Below are 20,000 nucleotides of genomic sequence, written 5' to 3' on the forward strand. Positions count from 1 at the left end.
TGAAGTATCCGCGGGGGGGGGGGGGCAAAATGCCCTTGTTTAGTTTCGTTTGGGCTCTCTCTCTCTCTCTCTTACACACTCTTTCTAGCTCTCTCTCTCTCTCTCTCTCTCTCTCTCTCTCTAACACACACACACACACACACACACATATATACACTCTTTTCTATCCAGCCATCTCTCAAGGTATTCGCTTATTCTTTCATTTATATGTGAGGCAGGGCATCACAGAGATCGATCTTTGGGATCCTTGGGATCTTGCGAATGCTGTGTGCATATTTCAAAGAAATGAAGTATCCGCGGGGGGGGGGGGGTGGCCAAAATGCCCTTGTTTAGTTTCGTTTGGGCTCTCTCTCTCTCTCTCTTACACACTCTTTCTAGCTCTCTCTCTCTCTCTCTCTCTCTAACACACACACACACACACACATATATACACTCTTTTCTATCCAGCCATCTCTCAAGGTATTCGCTTATTCTTTCATTTATATGTGAGGCAGGGCATCACAGAGATCGATCTTTGGGATCCTTGGGATCTTGCGAATGCTGTGTGCATATTTCAAAGAAATGAAGTATCCGCGGGGGGGGGGGGTGGCCAAAATGCCCTTGTTTAGTTTCGTTTGGGCTCTCTCGCGCTCTCTCTCTCTCTTACACACTCTTTCTAGCTCTCTCTCTCTCTCTCTCTCTCACACACACACACACACACACACACACTTATGTCCAGCCATCTCTCAAGGTATTCGCTTATTCTTTCATTTATATGTGAGGCAGGGCATCACAGAGATCGGTCTTTGGGATCTTGCGAATGCTGTGTGCATATTTCAAAGAAATGAAGTATCCGCGGGGGGGGGGGGGTGGCCAAAATGCCCTTGTTTAGTTTCGTTTGGGCTCTCTCTCTCTCTCTCTCACACACTCTTTCTAGCTCTCTCTCTCTCTCTCTCTCTCTCTCACACACACACACACACACACACACTTATGTCCAGCCATCTCTCAAGGTATTCGCTTATTCTTTCATTTATATGTGAGGCAGGGCATCACAGAGATCGGTCTTTGGGATCCTTGGGATCTTGCGAATGCTGTGTGCATATTTCAAAGAAATGAAGTATCCGCGGGGGGGGGGGGGGTGGCCAAAATGCCCTTGTTTAGTTTCGTTTGGGCTCTCTCGCGCTCTCTCTCTCTCTTACACACTCTTTCTAGCTCTCTCTCTCTCTCTCTCTCTCACACACACACACACACACACTTATGTCCAGCCATCTCTCAAGGTATTCGCTTATTCTTTCATTTATATGTGAGGCAGGGCATCACAGAGATCGATCTTTGGGATCTTGCGAATGCTGTGTTTATATTTCAAAGAAATGAAGTATCCGCGGGGGGGGGGGTGGCCAAAATGCCCTTGTTTAGTTTCGTTTGGGCTCTCTCTCTCTCTCTCTCTCTTACACACTCTTTCTAGCTCTCTCTCTCTCTCTCTCTCTCTCACACACACACACACACACACACACTTATGTCCAGCCATCTCTCAAGGTATTCGCTTATTCTTTCATTTATATGTGAGGCAGGGCATCACAGAGATCGGTCTTTGGGATCCTTGGGATCTTGCGAATGCTGTGTGCATATTTCAAAGAAATGAAGTATCCGCGGGGGGGGGGGGGGTCGCCAAAATGCCCTTGTTTAGTTTCGTTTGGGCTCTCTCGCTCTCTCTCTCTCTTACACACTCTTTCTAGCTCTCTCTCTCTCTCTCTCTCTCTCTCTCTCTCTCTCTCACACACACACACACACACACACTTATGTCCAGCCATCTCTCAAGGTATTCGCTTATTCTTTCATTTATATGTGAGGCAGGGCATCACAGAGATCGGTCTTTGGGATCCTTGGGATCTTGCGAATGCTGTGTGCATATTTCAAAGAAATGAAGTATCCGCGGGGGGGGGGTGTCGCCAAAATGCCCTTGTTTAGTTTCGTTTGGGCTCTCTCGCTCTCTCTCTCTCTTACACACTCTTTCTAGCTCTCTCTCTCTCTCTCTCTCTCTCTCTCTAACACACACACACACACACACACACATACACTCTTTTCTATCCAGCCATCTATCAAGGTATTCGCTTATTCTTTCATTTATATGTGAGGCAGGGCATCACAGAGATCGATCTTTGGGATCTTGTCTGTCTGTCTCTCTCGGCAGAACGTCACAAAAAATTCAATTCAAACATGATTATCTATCAATCTACTGCGAGGCAGTGGAACAGGGGAAAAAATCTCCAAACAGTGTTTACTGTGAGGCAGAGCATCACAGAAATCTGAATTCCTACACCACTCGCTAGCTCGATCTATTGCGAGGCAGAATGTCAGAAAAATCTTGATTCGATCATAATTACCTATCCATCTCTCTCTCTCTCTCTCTCTCTCTCTCTCTCTCTCTCTCTCTCTCTCTCGGTAGAGCATCACAGAAATCTCGATTCATACACCACTATCCATCCACCCTGAGGCAGAACATCAGAAAATTCACCAAACATGATTACTTATTTCTTTAGTGCAAGGCAGAGCATCAGAAAAATCTAAAATTCCTACGCCATTATCTAACTCTTCATTCATTCATTCATTCATTCACTGAAAGGCAGACATCTCAGTTCAAACACGATTATCTATGATCGATCGATCGATCAAAAAAATCACGAATCAAAAGCAATTATTGATTTGTTTATTGTGAAGCGGAGTACCAGAAATGCCATGATTCAAACATGACTATTTCAGGGCTGGTGCTGAACACCAAAAGTGATTGTTGATAGCAAGGCAGAGCATCAGAAATATCCCACACCCACTCATGTCTCTTTCACAGATTTACATTTGCACTTGGGCGACATGGTACTGTATTCCCATCCCACACACATTAGCAGGGAGCTGGATTTCATGGAGTGCAGCCGGGACTCAAACTGCTGCTTTCTCCATCCATAGGGATGCCTATGTCAGGGGTGGGGGTGGTGTGTGCACGACCATGACAAGCCCCAGATGGGACTTTTTTTTTTTTTTCCTTAATCAAGGTTGGTATCACGGATGGACATCTTCCTTATAATCCTAATTTACAGTCATCGATGCCACTGGATGGGGGCCGCGGCGGGGTGTGGTGGGGTGCGGTGGGGCGCGGCGGGGCGGGGCGGGGCGCGGCGGGTGGGAGAAGTCATTTGAACTCAAAATGGAGTCTTTAGTGCCAGAGTGTCAGGAGCCATTTTGAATCTAAAAGGAAGGTCAATAGGTGCAGAAATTGAACACTGGGTGGCGGGTCAGCACCCAGGTCTGCTCAATCCTAGTGATCTTTGGAAAGCTGAAAATGCTAAGGGTGAAAAACACCGGAGTGAGGCAGTTGGGGAGGGGGGTGTCATTATGCCCTGGTGAGTTACGTTTGGGATGCCTGCCGCTTTGAGTTCTGCTTGGCTGCTCTGCTTAACATACAGCTTCCCATGAATAGGTCCTGGGAGCACCTTTTCCTTATATGAAGGGAGAGAGATGACATAGATAGGAGAGCCAGGAACCAGTGGATGAAAACAATCTCCCTCCCTCCCTCCCTCCCTCCCTCCCTCCCTTCCTTCCAACACGGCTATCTATCTATCTATCTATCTATCTAGAGCATCCGGAAAAAAAATCACAATTCAAAAATGAATGTTGATTTATTTGGAGGCAGAGCATCAAAAAGTACCAATTCAAACTCTGTCATCTATCTATCTATCTATCTATCATGAGGCAGAATGCCCAAAAAAATCACGATTCAAAAATTTTCCTTCCTTCCTTCCTTCCTTCCTTCCTTCCTTCCTTCCTTCCTTCCTTCCTTCCTTCCAAGGCAGAGTACCAGAAAAATCATGCATCTGGACTCAAAATGGAATCTTTCCTACCAGGATAGCGGAGCCCTTTTGAATCTAAAAGGAAGGTCAGTAGGTGCAGAAATTGAACACTACGTGTTCTAAATCAATCAAGCCATCTTAAGAAATAAGTGCCCCACAGTAGGTGGGACTGGACCAGGTCAAGACATTTTAGCAAGAAGTAGGAAGAGCCCACACTCTGATATAAGATGCTAATGTTCCAAGTGGTATTTTATTTATTTATTTTTTAAGTACTTCTCCAGGGTACCTGTCTTCAGAAATTTTTCTTTCATAAGATCTATTTATTAGGTAGGAAGGAAGGAAGGAAGGAAGGAAGGAAGATTGCTTTTTTTTTTTTTTAGTTATGTATTGGAAACAGTTATAGAGAGGCAGAGACAGAGACAGAGACAGAGTCTTCCATCCCCTGGTTCACCTCCAGATGGCTGCAATGGCCGGAGCCATGCTGATCCAAAGCCAGGAGCCAGGAGCTTCTTCCAGGTCACCCACATGGGTGCAGGGGCCCGAGGAGGACTTGGGCCATCTTCTGCTGCCTTCCCACACCATAGCAGAGAGCTGGATCGGCCCCAATACAGCGCAATCTTTATTTTTAAAAAAAATGTTAAAAGATTTATTTATTTGGGGCGGGCGCTGCAGTGCAGCGGGTTAATGCCCTGGCCTGAAGCACCAGCATCACATAGGAGTGCCATCAGATGGAAGACCTCTCTCTGCCTCTCCTCTCTCTGTGTGACTCTGACTTTCAAGTAAATGAAAAACTCTGAAAAAAAAAATAGATCTATTTATTTATTTATTTACTTACTTACTTACTTACTTATTTGAAAGAGTTACACAGAGAGAGGAGAGGCAGAGAGAGTGAGAGAGGTCTTTTGTCTGATGGTTCACTCCCCAATTGGCTGCAATGGCTGGAACTGCGCAGATCTGAAGCCAGGAGCCAGGAGCTTCTTCTGGGTCTTGCATGGGGGGGTGTAGGGGCTCAAGGACTCGGGCCATCTTCCACTGCTTTCCCGGGCCATAACATAGAGCTGGATTGGAAGAGGAGCAGCCGGGACTCAAAACTGGCACACATAGGGGATGCTGGCGCTTCAGGCCAAGGCGTTAACCCGCTGCACCGCAGCAGCGCCGGCCCCCAGTGCAATCTTTCTTAAAAAAAAAAAAAAAAAAAAAAAAGAAAGAAAGAAAGAAAGAAAGAAAGAAAGAAAGAAAGAAAGAAAAAAAATCTCAAGGGGACTCGGCTCAGCTGTGACTCCGTGATCTGCTAATATGAGATCTATTTCCAGTCCCTCCTCTTCCATTTCCAATCCAGCTCCTTGCTAATTCACCTGGAAAGCCACGGGAAGATTGACCCACTACTTGAACCAGCTGGGAGATGTGGGACAGATGAAACTCCTGGCACCTGCCTCCTGGATTTGCCCTGGCCACCCAGAGCCCATCCAGCAGATGGAAGACCTCTGTTTCTCTCCCAACCCTCAGCCAGTTACCCCATACCTTTTCCACATACATAAGGATAAATTAAATTTAAAAAGAATTGGCTAACTAAGTCTCTGAAAAGGGGGGGGAGGGGGATGGGCTGGCCCTGGGCATAGTAGGTTAAGCATCTGCCAGTGTGTGTGGCTCCATGCTCTGATATGAGATGCTGATGTCCCAAATGGTGTTTTTTTTTTTTAATTTATTTATTTTTTTGACAGGCAGAGTAGACAGAGAGAGAGAGACAGAGAGAAAGGTCTTCCTTTGCCGTTGGTTCACCCTCCAATGGCCGACGCGGCTGTCGCGTTGTGGCCGGCGCACCGCGCTGATCCGAAGGCAGGAGCCAGGTGCTTCTCCTGGTCTCCCATGGGGTGCAGGGCCCAAGCACTTGGGCCATCCTCCACTGCACTCCCGGGCCACAGCAGAGAGCTGGCCTGGAAGAGGGGCAACCGGGACAGAATCCGGCGCCCCTGGCCGGCGCCGCGGCTCACTAGGCTAATCCTCCGCCTTGCGGCGCCGGCACACCGGGTTCTAGTCCCGGTTCGGGCACCGATCCTGTCCCGGTTGCCCCTCTTCCAGGCCAGCTCTCTGCTGTGGCCAGGGAGTGCAGTGGAGGATGGCCCAAGTGCTTGGGCCCTGCACCCCATGGGAGACCAGGAGAAGCACCTGGCTCCTGCCTTCGGATCAGCGCGGTGCGCCGGCCACAACGCGACAGCCGCGTCGGCCATTGGAGGGTGAACCAACGGCAAAAAGGAAGACCTTTCTCTCTGTCTCTCTCTCACTGTCCACTCTGCCTGTCAAAAATAATAATAATAATAATAATAATAATAATAATAATTAAAAAAAAAAAAAAGAATCCGGCGCCCCGACAGGGACTAGAACCCGGTGTGCCGGCGCTGCAAGGCGGAGGATTAGCCTAGTGAGCCGTGGCGGCGCCGGCCTTGTGTTTTTTTTGTGTTTTTTTTTTTTTTTTAAGAGCTTCTCCAGAGTACCTGACTTCAGGAATTTTTATTTTGTAAGATCTATTTATTTGAAAGAAAGGAAGGAAAGATAGATTTATTTATTTATTTAAAACACAGAGTTACAGAGAGGCAGAGGCAGAGAGAGGCAGAGTCTTCCATCCCCTGGTTCACTGCCCAGATGGCTGCAATGGCTGGAGCTACGCCGCTCCAAAGCCAGGAGCCAGGAGCTTCTTCCCAGTCTCCCACGTGGGTGCAGGGGCCCAAGGACTTGGGCCATCTTCTACTGCTTTCCCAGGCCATAGCAGAGAGCTGGATTGGCCCCAGTACAGTGCAATCTTTAAAAAAATAATAATAATGATAATAATCTTGGGCTGGCGCGTGGCTCACTAGGCTAATCCTCCACCTTCGGCGCCAGCACACCGGGTTCTAGTCCCGGTTGGGGTGCCAGATTCTGTCCCGGTTGCTAGTCTTCCAGTCCAGCTCTCTGCTGTGGCCTGGGAAGGCAGTGGAGGATGGCCCAAGTCCTCCCTTGGGCCCTGCACCCATAAGGGAGACCAGGAGAAGCACCTGGCTCCTGGCTTCGGATCGGTGCAGCGCGACAGCCGCAGCGGCCCTTGGCGGGTAAACCAACAGAAAAGGAAGACCTCTCTCTCTCTCTCTCTCTCTCTCTCTCTCTCTCTCTCTCTTTTGACAGGCAGAGTGGACAGTGAGAGAGAGAGGCAGAGAGAAAGGTCTTCCTTTTGCCATTGGTTCACCCTCCAATGGCCGCCGCGGCTGGCGCGCTGCGGCCGGCGCACCTCGCTGTTCCGAAGGCAGGAGCCAGGTGCTTATCTTGGTATCCCATGGGGTGCAGGACCCAACCACTTGGGCCATCCTCCACTGCACTCCCTGGCCATAGCAGAGAGCTGGCCTGGAAGAGGGGCACCGGGACAGAATCCGGCGCCCCGACCGGGACTAGAACCCGGTGTGCCGGCGCCACTAGGCAGAGGATTAGCCTGTTGAGCCATGGCGCTGGCCGGAAGGGAAGAAGAAGGAAAAAAAAAAAATCTTAAGGGGGCTCAGCTCAGCTGTGACTCTGTGATCCACTAATATGAGGTCCATTTCCAATCCAGCTCCTTGCTAATTCACCTGGAAAGCAACGGGAAGATTGACCTACTACTTGGGTCCCCGAGCCCAGCTGGGAGATGTGGGACAGATGAAGCTCCTGGCACTTGCCTCCTGGATTTGCCCTGGCCACCCAGAGCCCATCCAGCAGATGGAGGATCTCTCTTCCCCTCCCAACTCTCAGACAATCACCTCATAAACTCTTTCACATAAATAAGAGTGAGTTAATTTTAAAAAAGAATTGGCCAATTAAGTCTCTGAAGGGGGGGGGGGGATTGGGCTGACCCTGGGGCATAGTAGGTTAAGCATCTGCCTGTGGCTCCAGTTTGAGATGGAAGGGCTCTCTGTAACTCTGACTCTCCGGTAAAAAAAATAAAAAAAAAAAAAATAAAGATAAAAATATTTCAAAAAAGAATTACTATTATTATTATTATTATTATTATTATTATTAGGGGGCCTGTGCTGTGGTGTAGCAGGTAAAACTGCCACAAGCAGTGCCGGCATCCCATATGGGCTCCCGTTCAAATCCCATCCCATCCCAGCTGGCTGCTCTCTGCTGTGGTCCGCAAAAACAGTAAAAGGTGGCCCGAGTCCTTCTGCCCCTGCACTCCCACGGGAGACATGGAAAAAGCTCAGGCTCCTGGCTTCGTATTGGTGCAACTCAGGGTGTTTCGACCACCTGGGATGTGAACTGGTGGGTGGGAGACCTCTGCCTCTGCCTCTCTGTAACTGGCTTAACCACACTGGTCCTGTGTGTAGAAATTTGCTGGCATCACAACTTGTATGAATGAAGCAGATTTCATAATATAAAGACACTGCTGGGACTGGCATTGTGGTGCATCAGGTACAGCAGCCGCCTGTGACCCCCCAGCATCTCACATGGGCACCAGTTTGAGCCTTAGCCGCTCCAGTTCCAATCCAGCTCCCTGATAATGGCCTGGGTGGTGGCATCAGAGGATATCCCAAGTCCTTAGGCACCTGGAAGAAGCTCCTGGTTCCTGGGTTCATCGTGGCCCAACCCTGGCCATGGTGGCCATCTGTGGGAGTGAACCTGATGTCTCACATTCTCTCTCCCCCACCCCATCTCTATCTATCTCTATCTCTCTCTCTGTTTTTCACCTTGCACATAAGCAAGCAAATAGGCTAATACAGAAGGATCTGTGAGCAGAGATGCATCTGGCAGCAGCCTCGTATGTTCGGGCCAAAGAACAACTGGTAAGTTAAACATGCCTGTGGATGGGCTCATGGTGGAATACACCAGTGTGGACCTATGCCCAAGAAGAAAAAGAAAAAAATATATACTTGTGCCTTCTTCCTAGTTATAGAATATTCTCTGGATAAGCTAAGATGTTCCAGGGTAGGAGCAAAAGGGCAGGGAGGAAAGCTGTGTTCCTGGCATCCCTGGCCAGTTATTTCACTCCCCTGCCCCGTGCCCTCTTCCTAGGCCAGAGTCAGGGCAGAGGTGCCCATGGGGACAGACATGGGGGGAGGACACACACCCTCCCTGAATGAATCTTGTCTCCTCCAACACCTATCCTGCCACTGTGATGACTTTGCAAGGCACAGCTGAAGAGAGAAACTGGTAGCCTGGCCTTGGGAATCTACTTGCCACACCCACCCACCCTCAATGACTTGGAATCTGCCTCATTCAATTGGCTTCATTCAAATGCAGAAGAAACAGCCCAGAGCTTTTTTCTCTGTGAATGGGTTTCCCTTTCTCTTCTCCTCAGCCGCCTCCCCCCCCCCACCCCCCCCACCCCCGCGCGCCTCAGGCCTTTGTCAGTGAATGGCCAACTTTCCCTGCTCCTCCAGAATGCTGCCTTTCTGGGGCAAAGGTCAGTCAGTCAGTCCCCTTAACGATGACGGCTACCACAGCTGAAACCCTGCCTTGAAGGCTGACATCTTTTTTTTTCTTTACGGCCTGGGGTGTGTTTGCTTGAGATAGAGTGTGCACATGTGTCTTTCAGAGGAGACAGAACCAGTGCAGTGGAATGCCAAGCAGATTCTCTTGCCGTTCTGGAATTCTGGCAGTCACGGGACAGAAGGCTAGCAGGGGATGATTTTGACGACAGACAGACAGACACCTCTGCTGAGCTGTGCTTGCTCTGGGGAGGAGGGACAGATTATGGTCATTCGCCTTTGGGTTTCACGAGCACTTCTCATTCTCCCCCCTGCTTCCCGTGGAAATCCACAGTCCCCCTCCGTGAGCCCAGGGTATCAGTGACCTCACGTGCCTTCTCAGCACCCTAACACAAGAGGTAGTTGGACAAATGTGAAGGAATCGCAGAGGAAGACTTGTTATGGCACGATGAGTGGGCGGGCGAGGTGGGGTTGGGGGCCATAGGGGGATATGGCTGTCGTTGGGCAAATAGGAAGGGTAGTGTCTGACAAATACCCCAAAGTGTTTAGGCTCCTGCTGCGCATGTGGGAGATCTGGATGCAGTCTCTGACCCAGCTCCAGCCTGTGTGTGTGTGTGTGTGTGTGTGTGTGTCCTCCTCTCCCTCCTTATTTTAAAAATAAAAATAGGCCTACAGCAACGAACGTGACCGTGACGTGAGCGTACCAAATGTCATGGAACTGTGCGGTTGAACATGTTTCCGACGGGAGTAGATTTCACACGAGCGAGGAAGTTTTCTGGCTTTGTCGAGTGGGGATGTGAGGGATGTGAAAATCTGACAGTGCAGCCATTTGGAGCATCAGAAAAGAAGCACTGTAAATGACTGTGGGTCCTGTGACAAAGAGTGAAAGGAGATTTTTCAACAATCCATACCCCGGGGGCCGGCGCCGGCTCACTAAGCTAATCCTCCATCTGTGGCGCCGGCACACCAGGTTCTAGTCCCGGTCAGTCGGGGTGCCGGATTCTGTCCCGGTCGCCCCTCTTCCAGTCCAGCTCTCTGCTGTGGTGACCCGGGAGTTCAGTGAAGGATGACCCAGGTCCTTGGGCCCGCACTCACGTGGGAGGCCAGGAGGAAGCACCTGGCTCCTGGCTTCGGATCGACATATATATATATATATATATATATATATACACATTATACATATAATTATATATAATATGTAATAGACAGCATATTATATAATATATATCACATAATATATTATAATATTTGTAATACATTATATATGATACATATATATATAATATAATATGATATATACTATATATTATATAATATATGATATATTATCTTTAATATAATATATTTTGTATAATCATATATTATTATATAATATAATATATTTATAATATATATATTATATATATAATATAATATGTATGATATATATTTATATATGTAATGTGATATATTATATTTAAATATATATTAAATATTCAAATATTTTATCATATTCATATATTATATATATACGTATTATATAATACTCACGCATACACTATAGACGACGGTTCTGTCCGCATCCTAAAAGAAGTTCACAGAATTACCTAGTCTGTTATAGTGCGGTGACACAAGATTGGTGCTGCTGCTGTACATGGTCACTCGGATGTTTCGTGTGTCACAGAAATTTTGTCAAAGGCAGCGATAGGACAGATGAGCAGCCGTGGGACAGCCACCACTAGTATGTTCCTTCATTTTGGCGGTGTTGTGAGGGAATTTGCAAAGGTGGGCATGTTGTAGAGAGCTGTAGTTTGAAGAGGTGGGGAGTGAAACCAGCAGATGGAAGCAATCTCTCTTTCTGTGTGTTTCTCTCTACCCCCCCCCCACACACACTTTACCTTTCCGATTCAGAAATAAATAAATAAATGAATCTTAAAAAACTTGAAGAAATAGGCCGGCGCCGCGGCTCACTAGGCTAATCCTCTGCCTTGCGGCGCCGGCACACCGGGTTCTAGTCCCGGTTCAGGCACCGATCCTGTCCCGGTTGCCCCTCTTCCAGGCCAGCTCTCTGCTGTGGCCAGGGAGTGCAGTGGAGGATGGCCCAAGTGCTTGGGCCCTGCACCCCATGGGAGACCAGGAGAAGCACCTGGCTCCTGCCTTCGGATCAGCGCGGTGCGCCGGCTGTAGCGTGCCGGCCGTGGCGGCCATTGGAGGGTGAACCAACGGCAAAGGAAGACCTTTCTCTCTGTCTCTCTCTCTCTGTCTCTCTGTCTCTCTCTCTCTCTCTCTCTCTCTCTCACTATCTGCCTGTCAAAAATAAATTTAAAAAAAAAAAACTTGAAGAAATAATGTGTGATGTGTGGTGGGCGTTCGGATCAACGGTTAGAGTTTTCGGCATGGGGTGCTCCCGTTTCATGCAGTGGACATGGGTTCGATTCCTGACTCTCCTCTGATTCAAGCTTTCTGCAGGGGCATGGGCATGCCCTGGGAGGCAGCAGGTGAGGTTTCAAGTACTTGGCTCCCTGACATCTATGTGTGGGGATCGTTAGAAAGCCCCATGGTGAAAAAATAGAGTCAGACGCTATTGGGTGTGAGTGATGGGAACTGTCAGTGCTGCACGCCAGAATCTCCACTGGTGGGGAGCTAGAGTAAAAAATCCAATCCAGGTACTCCAGTGGGAGAGGTGGATCATCTTAATGATTAGTTGAAGATAGTTGAAGATTCCATCCCACAATCCATCACTTTCTTTTCACTTTTTAATGGATTACATACTTATTGGAGAGGCAGCATTACAGAGACAGGGAAGGAGAGAAGGAGGAGGAGGAGAATGAGAGAAGAGAGAGAGAGAGAGAGAGAGAGAGAGAGAGAGAGAGAGAGAGAGATGCGAGCATTGTGGGGCATCTGGTTAAGCTGGATCAGTCCTGCCTGGACCAGGTGGCACTCAAACCCATGCTGCTGTGGGATGCCAGCATTGCAGGCAGAGGCTTGAGACCAAGGAACCGCTTCCTAGGCCCCTGTTGCCACTGCCTGCGATGCCAGAGTCCAACTCCCTGCTAATGTGCTTGGGAAGATAGCAAAAGATGGCCTGAGTGCTTGGGCCCCTGCACCTATACGGGAGACCTCGATGAAGTTCCAAGCTCCTGGGTTTGGCCTGGCCCAGCCCAGGCTGTTGTAGTTCCATTTGTGGGAGTGAGCCGACTGTCTCTGTAACTACCTTTCGAGTAAATCAATACATCTTTCTGTGTAAAGAAAAGAAGGAGAACCTGGTTGGTGACAGACATCTTTGAGACTACCGGTTATTTTTAAGCAGGAGGTTTCTGGGAATAAAGCGGATACTGTCGATAGCCCTACCTGGACTCTCTTTGGACAGGTCTCTGTGGATGTGGAGTCGATGGGGAAGGAGGGAGGCAGGTAAGGAAGGAGGGAGGATTCAGTGTGAAATTTCTGCTTCCCTTCGTCTTCACCGGGCCCTCACTCCGCGCGAGCCGAGCCGAGCCGAGCTGAGTCTCTCTTGCCTGAGGCTCGCGCACCACCTAGCGGCCACAGTATTGAACACGGGTTTGGTGAGGCAGAGCTAAGATGGAGTCACAACTTCCAGGGCCAGCGGGCGGTTGGGGGTGGGGGCTTGTTTGGCGCAGGCTGGGTGCGGAGCGCCTTTGGACTTCCTCCTTTGGAAGCTGCTGGCGTGCCTTTGGATGGGGCTGGCCCATCTGAGACTGGAGACTGGGGTCGGTCGGTCTCCCTCCCCACCCCCACCCGCCCCGAGTCTCCCCTTCTTCACCTGGAAAGGTGGAAGAAGAAAGTTGTTTGTTCTGAACGACATCGACCCCGGATTTTGTCCCCATAGGAAACCGTAGACACGACTGCCCTGTGGATTTTCTGACTTGGGTGCCTGGATTCAAAAAGAAAGAAAGAAAGAGAGAGAGAGAGAGAGAGAGAGAGAGAGAGAGAGAGAGAGAGAGAGAGAGAGAAAGAAAGAAAGAAAGAAAGAAAGAAAGAAAGAAAGAAAGAAAGAAAACTAGTGTCTGGGTCTTCTTCTCCCTTAAGGAGACTATGGCCCAGACCTGACCTCTAATTTGATCAGGCAACCCCCCTCTCGCCCGTGCTTTGGTTCCCTTGACTGAATTTTTCTCATTGTCCTCCGTGCCTGCGGCTTTGGCTGCCACGTGTAGAGAATGATATCTACCCCAAAAGGAAGGCCTCAAAGGCCGCCTGAGGAGCGATGTTTCTCTGTGATCTACTTCTATTTGTTGCTCCTCATCTTCCCCCCCAGTCCCAGGGGAGCGAGCCTTGGGAGCCAGAAGACTTCTTCTCCCAGGTGGGTTCCAGAGACCTGACATCCCTCCCTGCCCTGGTGTTCCAGGGTGGGTGGTCAAGCTGCAGTCAAAATGTGTGTATGGTGCACTGGTTTATTTTGGTATGTCATTGTGACAGACTCACAGACACACACACACATGCGCGCGCACACACACACGTAGCTCTGAAGGGCTCTCTCCATCTCCACACACACGCATACACGTACACACAGGTCTGACTGGGTGTGTTGTTTCTCTGGAACACTTGGAAGGCCATTTTAGGGGCAGTGCCTTCCCAGGCACAGAGGAGAGTGGATGAGAACTTCTCAGGAGCAAAACCCCTCTTGGAATGGGAGGGTGAGTGGTGCTGCGGTGTCTCTTGGGGTGCGGTGGCTGGCTCTCCCCTGCTTCTTTCTGTGCCTCACCGGAGGGAGCAGAAGCTTCTTGTGGGCTGAGCTGGATCCTGTGTGCCCAGACGCTGCTCACTGTGCAGCCATTTCTGCTCATGTGCTGGGAAGGGGAAGCCAGGCCAGGCTCCTGTCCTGTTTCCCAGAGACCCAGTCTGCTCTCTTCCTCCTCTGACCCCTACCTGCTGATGGGGAGCAGAGTAAAGTGCTCGCTCTCTCTCTCTCCCTCTCCTTGCTCTCTCTGGAAGACTGTCCTCCCTTCTTTCACATCTCTGATCCACTGCCATTCCACCTCCTTTCTGCCCCCAAAAGAGGTCCTTGGCTCCCCTAAGATCTTAGAAGAAAGACAGATAGAGGCCGGCGCCATGGCTCACTAGGCTAATCCTCTGCCTGCGGCGCTGGCACCCTGGGTCCTAGTCCCAGTCGGGGCACTGGATTCTGTCCCGGTTGCTCCTCTTCCAGTCCAGCTCGCTGCTGTGGCCCAGGAGTGCAGTGGAGGATGGCCCAAGTGCTTGGGCCCTGCACCCGTAAGGGAGACCAGGAGAAGCACCTGGCTCCTGGCTTCGGATTGGTGCAGCACGCTGGCCTGGCCGTAGCGGCCATTTGGGGGGGGGGGTGTGAACCAACGGAAGTAAGACCTTTCTCTCTGTCTCTGTCTCTCTCTCTCTCTCACTGTCTAACTCTGCCTGTCCAAAAAAAAAAAAAAAAAAAAAAAAAAAAAAAAAAAAAGAAATTTTTTTTCTTATTTTTCTTTTTTTTCTTTTTTGGTTCACCCTCCAATGGCCACCGCGCTGGCTGGCGCACCGCGCTGGTCTGAAGGCAGGAGCCAGATGTTTCTCCTGGCCTATTGAGCCTATTGAGCCGTGGTGCCGGCTAAAAGACAGAAATTTAAAGCTAGCTAGTGGGAGCTAGGCAGCGTTGTGGCACAACAGGTTAAAGACAATGTCAGCGGAAGATGGGCCAAGTAGTTGTGTCCTTGTCACCCACAATGGTGACCCAGATGGAGTTCCTGGCTGCTGGCTTTGGCCTAGCCCAGCCTCAGCTGCTGTGGGCATTTGGGAAATGAATGAGTGGATGGAAGATCTCTCTCTCTCTCTCTCCCTCTCTCTCTCTCCCCCACCACCTCTCCTACCTCTCCTCTCTCCCCCCTCTCTCTATCCTTCTCTTTGTCACTGCATTTCACATAAAAAAGAAAGAAAAATTGCATAAATCAACGTATCTCTCCAAGAAACATAGAAAGCCGGGCAGGTTTGTTGTGCTTCCACCCTGCCTCCCGGTCTTCCAGTGGTGACCCTTCGCATTTCCTTTCAACTCCTGGTGGTGGAAGGAGACACACATCGAGGAGATACTGGGCCATCCTTTATAACAGTACTACCTAGGGAGGGAGGGCGGGCCGTCCCGGCTGGAGACAGTGATTGCATTGAAGAAAGTGAGAGTGTGAGTGTGAGTGTGTGCCTGTGTTCCTGTCTGGCCCAGCTACCAGCTAACGGGAGGCCCTCCCGCTCATCATTGGATGAGATTTCTGGAGAGCCAGGCCTGGAGAAACGTGGCCCAAGGGTGTGTGTGTGTGTGTGTGTGTGTGAGAGAGAGAGAGAGAGAGAGAGAGAGAGAGAGAGAGAGAGAGAGAATCTGGAGCTGACTCACGGGCCTGGGACCCAGTGTCATTCCCCATTCACCTTCCTCCCTCGGCCTCCTCTGCCCTGTCCTGCCCTTCATCCCCCCCTTCCTCCCCACCCACCCCCGCCGAGAGAACCAAAGCTCTCTACGGCGATACTCGCGCGCCACCTAGCGACCACAGTATCAGATCGGGCACGGTGGCCGGTGAAAGCCAAAATGGCGCTGGCGACTAAACAGTGTCCTGAGTATCGCGAGGCTTCGGGGTGGAGGCTGCGCAGTGGTTGGGGGCCTGTTTAGCACATGCGCGGTGTGGAGCACAGGCGAGCTTTCTGCTGTGGGGTGGGCGGCGGGGGGGGGGCATTTTTCTCTGGGCTGGGGCGCCGCCGCCGCCGCCGCTGCCGCCGCGCCGCCGCGCTGCCGCGAGAAGGGTGGGGAGCTGGCCGGGGGCGGGGAGCGGGCTGTGACTGGGGGTCGGCTCTTGGGTCCTTGGGCGCCACCCTGGGTGATCTGAGTCCCCTGTGGGTCACCGTTGGCGTCTTTCTTTCTCTTTCTTTCTTTCTTTCTTTCTTTCTTTCTTTCTTTCTTTCTTTCTTTCTTCTCTTCCTTCCTTCCTTCCTTCCTTCCTTCCTTCCTTCCTTCCTTCCTTCCTTCTTTTATGTTCTCTTTCTCAGTTTATTCCCTGTTGTCTCTTGCTCTCGTGCTGTTCCCCGCTCGTCCGTGTGTCTGTCCGTCTCCTTCTAGCTTCTTTCTCTTTCTCACGACTTTATTTCTCACTCCCCCTTTGACTTGATATTCTTTGCCCTTTCTTATTTTTTCTTCCCACTTGCTTGCCTTCTCTCTCTCTGTCTCTGTCTCTGTCTCTCTGTCTCTTTCTCTCTCGTCTTTTTAAATCTTCATGCTCTCTCCTCTCTTCCTTATTTTGGTTTCATTTTTGTCTCCCACCTTCCCTCATGTGTTTCCTCTCTTTGTCGTGTCCTCGTGTCCTCACGGTTTTCTTTCTAAACTTCCTCTAAACTTCCATTCCTTCTTTTCCCCATTTTTTACGTTTTCTTTCTCTCTTCTTAGTTTTTGTCTTTCTGTTCGTCCTCCTTTTTTTTTCTTCTTACTCCAATTTCTCTCTCTCTCTCTCTCTCTCGTGTTCTTTCAATGTTTTCCCCTCTTTTTAATTCTCTCTGCCACTCTCTTGTCTTTTCTTCCTCCTTTCCTTTCCTTCCTTCACCTTTGGGTGGCCAAGTGGACTTTTTAAAGAAGTCTTTAGATTCCCAGGGTCACTGGGAAGAACGCACAGTCCTGAGTGCAACACGATTCTCATCAATTCTTATGTGAATGTGATATCAATACAAAGAGAAGAGGTTCGATGTAGTTCACAGATACAAAAAATAAGAATATGACACACTCCACTCCACTCCACTCCCCCCTCGCCCCCCCCCCCCGTTTTTTAAAACTTCTGTGTAAATAGTGATCTGTGGAGTGTATCCCAGGCAATAGTGAAGCCCATGGATGGCCTCTGCCACAGATGGTGTGCTGCCAGAGGATGAGCCTCCTTCCCGATGCCCCCCTCTCCCTCCCCACACACACCCCGTGAGCCAAGAGAAGACGAAGACCCCCTCCCTGGGGGTCTGACAGGCTGACTCCCGGAGCCAGGTGAGGCCAGACCTGTCTTTGGGAGGCACTTCATGCTCTGAGATTTCCAGCCTGCTGAGTCCCAACCCTCGGCTGTGTGGGCACCTATGCCCCACAGCCTTTGTGGTTATGCAGACACCTGCCCCCGACCCCCTCCACACACTCTCTGCCCCCGGGCAGCCGAGAAACACGTTCTGAGCGTCCCCCTGCCGCCTGGATGCATCCAGCTGGCTGTCCCTTGGTTCCTCGGTGTCGGTTGTTGGACTCCACCTGGTGGCCGCCTTGATATGGCTGTCGCGGGCTCCGGAGCCGGCAAGGGATGACAAGTGGCCGAGGAGCCCGAGACAGAGTGTGACAAAGTCCCTAAGCTGCAGGAAGGACTGTCCCTGCCCTGCTGGGACCTGGGGGCCTGATGTATTGGTCGGAGATTGGGCCTGGAGGATGGCAAGTGAGCAGGCGGAGGCTGTGGAGGGAGGCGGGCGTCGCCTCGCGCCTGAACGTGGCTAGACTGGGGTGGCGCTACTGTTGGCGGGTAGACCAGCACACCCTGTCACACTACGTACTGGTAGTGCTGCTGCCACCACTGCCACCAACTGCAGAGACCGACCGGAGATGTCGATCTGTGGGCGGCAGAGGGAAGGGTGCCTTGGCCTGGGACTTTGTTTTTCCTTTTTTTTTTTTTTTTTTTTCTTTCTTCTTTCTTCGAAGTCCTTCTGCACTTGGGCCTAACCCTAATTACTTGCTACTTGCCACTAAGGAAGGTCTGGACTGTTTTGTTTTTTTGTTTTGTTTTGTTTTGTTTTGTTTTTTTCCCCAAAGTCCCCCTTCAGGGAGTGATCGAAGGTCGCTTTTTTTTTTTTTTTTTCCCCCTTTGACAGGCAGAGCGGACAGTGAGAGAGAGAGACAGAGAGAAAGGTCCTCCGTTGCCATTGGTTCACCCTCCAATGGCTGCCACGGCCAGTGCGCTGCGGCCGGCGCACCACGCTGATCCGAAGGCAGGAGCCAGGTGCTTCCTTCTGGTCTCCCATGGGGTGCAGGGCCCAAGCACTTGGGCCATCCTCCACTGCACTCCCTGGCCACAGCAGAGAGCTGGCCTGGAAGAGGGGCAACCGGGACAGAATCCGGCGCCCCGACCGGGACTAGAACCCGGTGTGCCGGCGCCCCAAGGTGGAGGATTAGCCTATTGAGCCACGGCGCCGGCCCCTGGGTTGCCTTTTGAGGGCCAGAGGCCAGTCTACTGGAGCCCGTGTGTGTGTGAGTTAAGGATGTAGGTGGCGGGTGGCGGGTGGCGGGTGGCGGGTGGCATGCTCATGTCCCTATTCCCCCTCCCCCACCCCAGGTCGACCAGGTGGCAGAGGAGTGTGCTCTAACAGAGATGGGTGGCATTTTGGGGACAAGTGACCGGGTCCCCAAGCTCAGAGGTGGCTGTGTCCAGTGCATCAGCCCCGTGCCCTCTCGCGTGGACATTTTTATACTTGGAGTTGTGGTTTTGGACCTGCAGGTAAGTGCTGACACGCTGTTCTCTGGTGACTGTCGCCAGAGAGAGGGGACTCCGGACGTGCGTTGGGGACACGGGGACAAAGTGGGCTTCCAGTGGGCTGGTGCTCGACCGTGCTCCTTTCTGAGAGCCACCTGCTTGGGCTCGCGCGGTGGCTTGTGTGCGTTCGTCCCGGTTGTCCCGCGACGGTGATGCCACCTCCGGCCTATGGTGCCCGAGGGCGGTGGGGGTGAGGCGGGCGTCGGGTCCTCTACCCGCGTGCGCTCCTTGCCGCTGGTGAGCCGATCGCCTGGTGGTTGTGACAACCCTCTGACTGAAAGGACCTCGATGAGGGGTGGCTTCATGCCACACGTGTGCGTGTCAGGCGTTCTCCGCTGGGGTTGTCTACCGCCTGCAGTGGGAGGCGGGGGCCGGCGAGGCTGCAGCGGGCCCCACTGGTGGCTGTCCTTGCCGGGTCGTGCCCCCCGCCCTCACTCCACGTGTTAAAACTCCGAGCTGACTGTGACCGATGTGGTGCTGTGGTGCTCTCCTGGGCCGGACCTAAGCTGCTCCAGATGAGGGACGGCCGTTCATGGCGAACGCTGCCGAGCCTCTCGTTCTGGCCTGCGGGCCCCTCGTTCTGCCTTCCCCACCCGTGGGTGGTGTGTGGGTAGCAGGGGTGCGGAAACCGGCCCGACCTCTGCTGTCCCCGTGCTTTTGCGCGCGGGGGGGTGCTGGGGTCCTGTGACGTGGCGGGCATCCCTCGCTGTCGCCCTGTTGTGGGCTGTGGCTGTGGAGCCTTGACTCCACGCGAGCCTGTGCGGTGCCCCTGGAGCGGTCCAGGTTGTGCCTCAGGTGCCTGAAGCCGAGTGGTGGTGTTGCTCCTGTCCCCCCAGTGCCCTCTCCCGGGTGTCGCTGCTGTGGCTGCCTCTGGCTGCTGCCTGTGCCCCTTGGGAGTGTTGGGGGGGTCGAGGCGGTAAGAGAAGGGGAGACCCGTGCGTGCTTCGCCTCGCTGGAGGGAGGCTGCCGGTGTCGTGCCGTCCCCACGTGTGTGGGGGGTATCGGCTTGGCGGGCGCATGCCTGCGTGCTTGCCACCCCCTGTGGGGTGGTGTGTGCCAGGTGTGTCGAGCGGTCGCGGCGTGGTCCGGCCCGGCTGGACGAGTGCGGGGGCTGGGAAGGGCTGTGGCGAATGGGATTGGTAATGCGCCCAGCCTGCCCTGGCCCTGGCCGCGGATGCTCAAAGTGCCATTTCTTTACCTATACCGCAGACCCCCCCCCCCCGCCCCGATTGCGTGGCCTCGGGTGGTGCTCCCTCGGTTTGCCTCCTGCCGGCCCGGCGGGGAGGGGGCAGTTG

General features: G+C 51.9%; 1 protein-coding gene across 2 annotated transcripts in view; it reads left to right on the top strand.

Moving 5' to 3' along the window:
* The first annotated feature begins 15,906 nt into the window (after window positions 1-15,906).
* LOC133755002 (uncharacterized) overlaps window positions 15,907-20,000 on the top strand; it is a 5,664-nt gene continuing 1,570 nt past the window's right edge. Inside the window, exons 1-3 of one of the 2 annotated variants that reach the window (XM_062185330.1) lie at window positions 15,907-15,973; window positions 18,047-18,422; window positions 18,508-20,000. The exon at window positions 18,508-20,000 is cut by the window's right edge and continues 1,570 nt beyond it. In XM_062185330.1, coding sequence (XP_062041314.1) covers window positions 19,836-20,000 — 165 coding nt within the window. In that variant the 5' untranslated portion in view covers window positions 15,907-15,973; window positions 18,047-18,422; window positions 18,508-19,835. The remainder of the gene's footprint in view (window positions 15,974-18,046; window positions 18,423-18,507) is intronic. The other variant, XM_062185331.1, reaches the window with a different exon arrangement.

Source organism: Lepus europaeus, unplaced genomic scaffold (assembly GCF_033115175.1).
Source record: "Lepus europaeus isolate LE1 unplaced genomic scaffold, mLepTim1.pri SCAFFOLD_370, whole genome shotgun sequence".
Classification (NCBI taxonomy): Eukaryota; Metazoa; Chordata; class Mammalia; order Lagomorpha; family Leporidae; genus Lepus; species Lepus europaeus.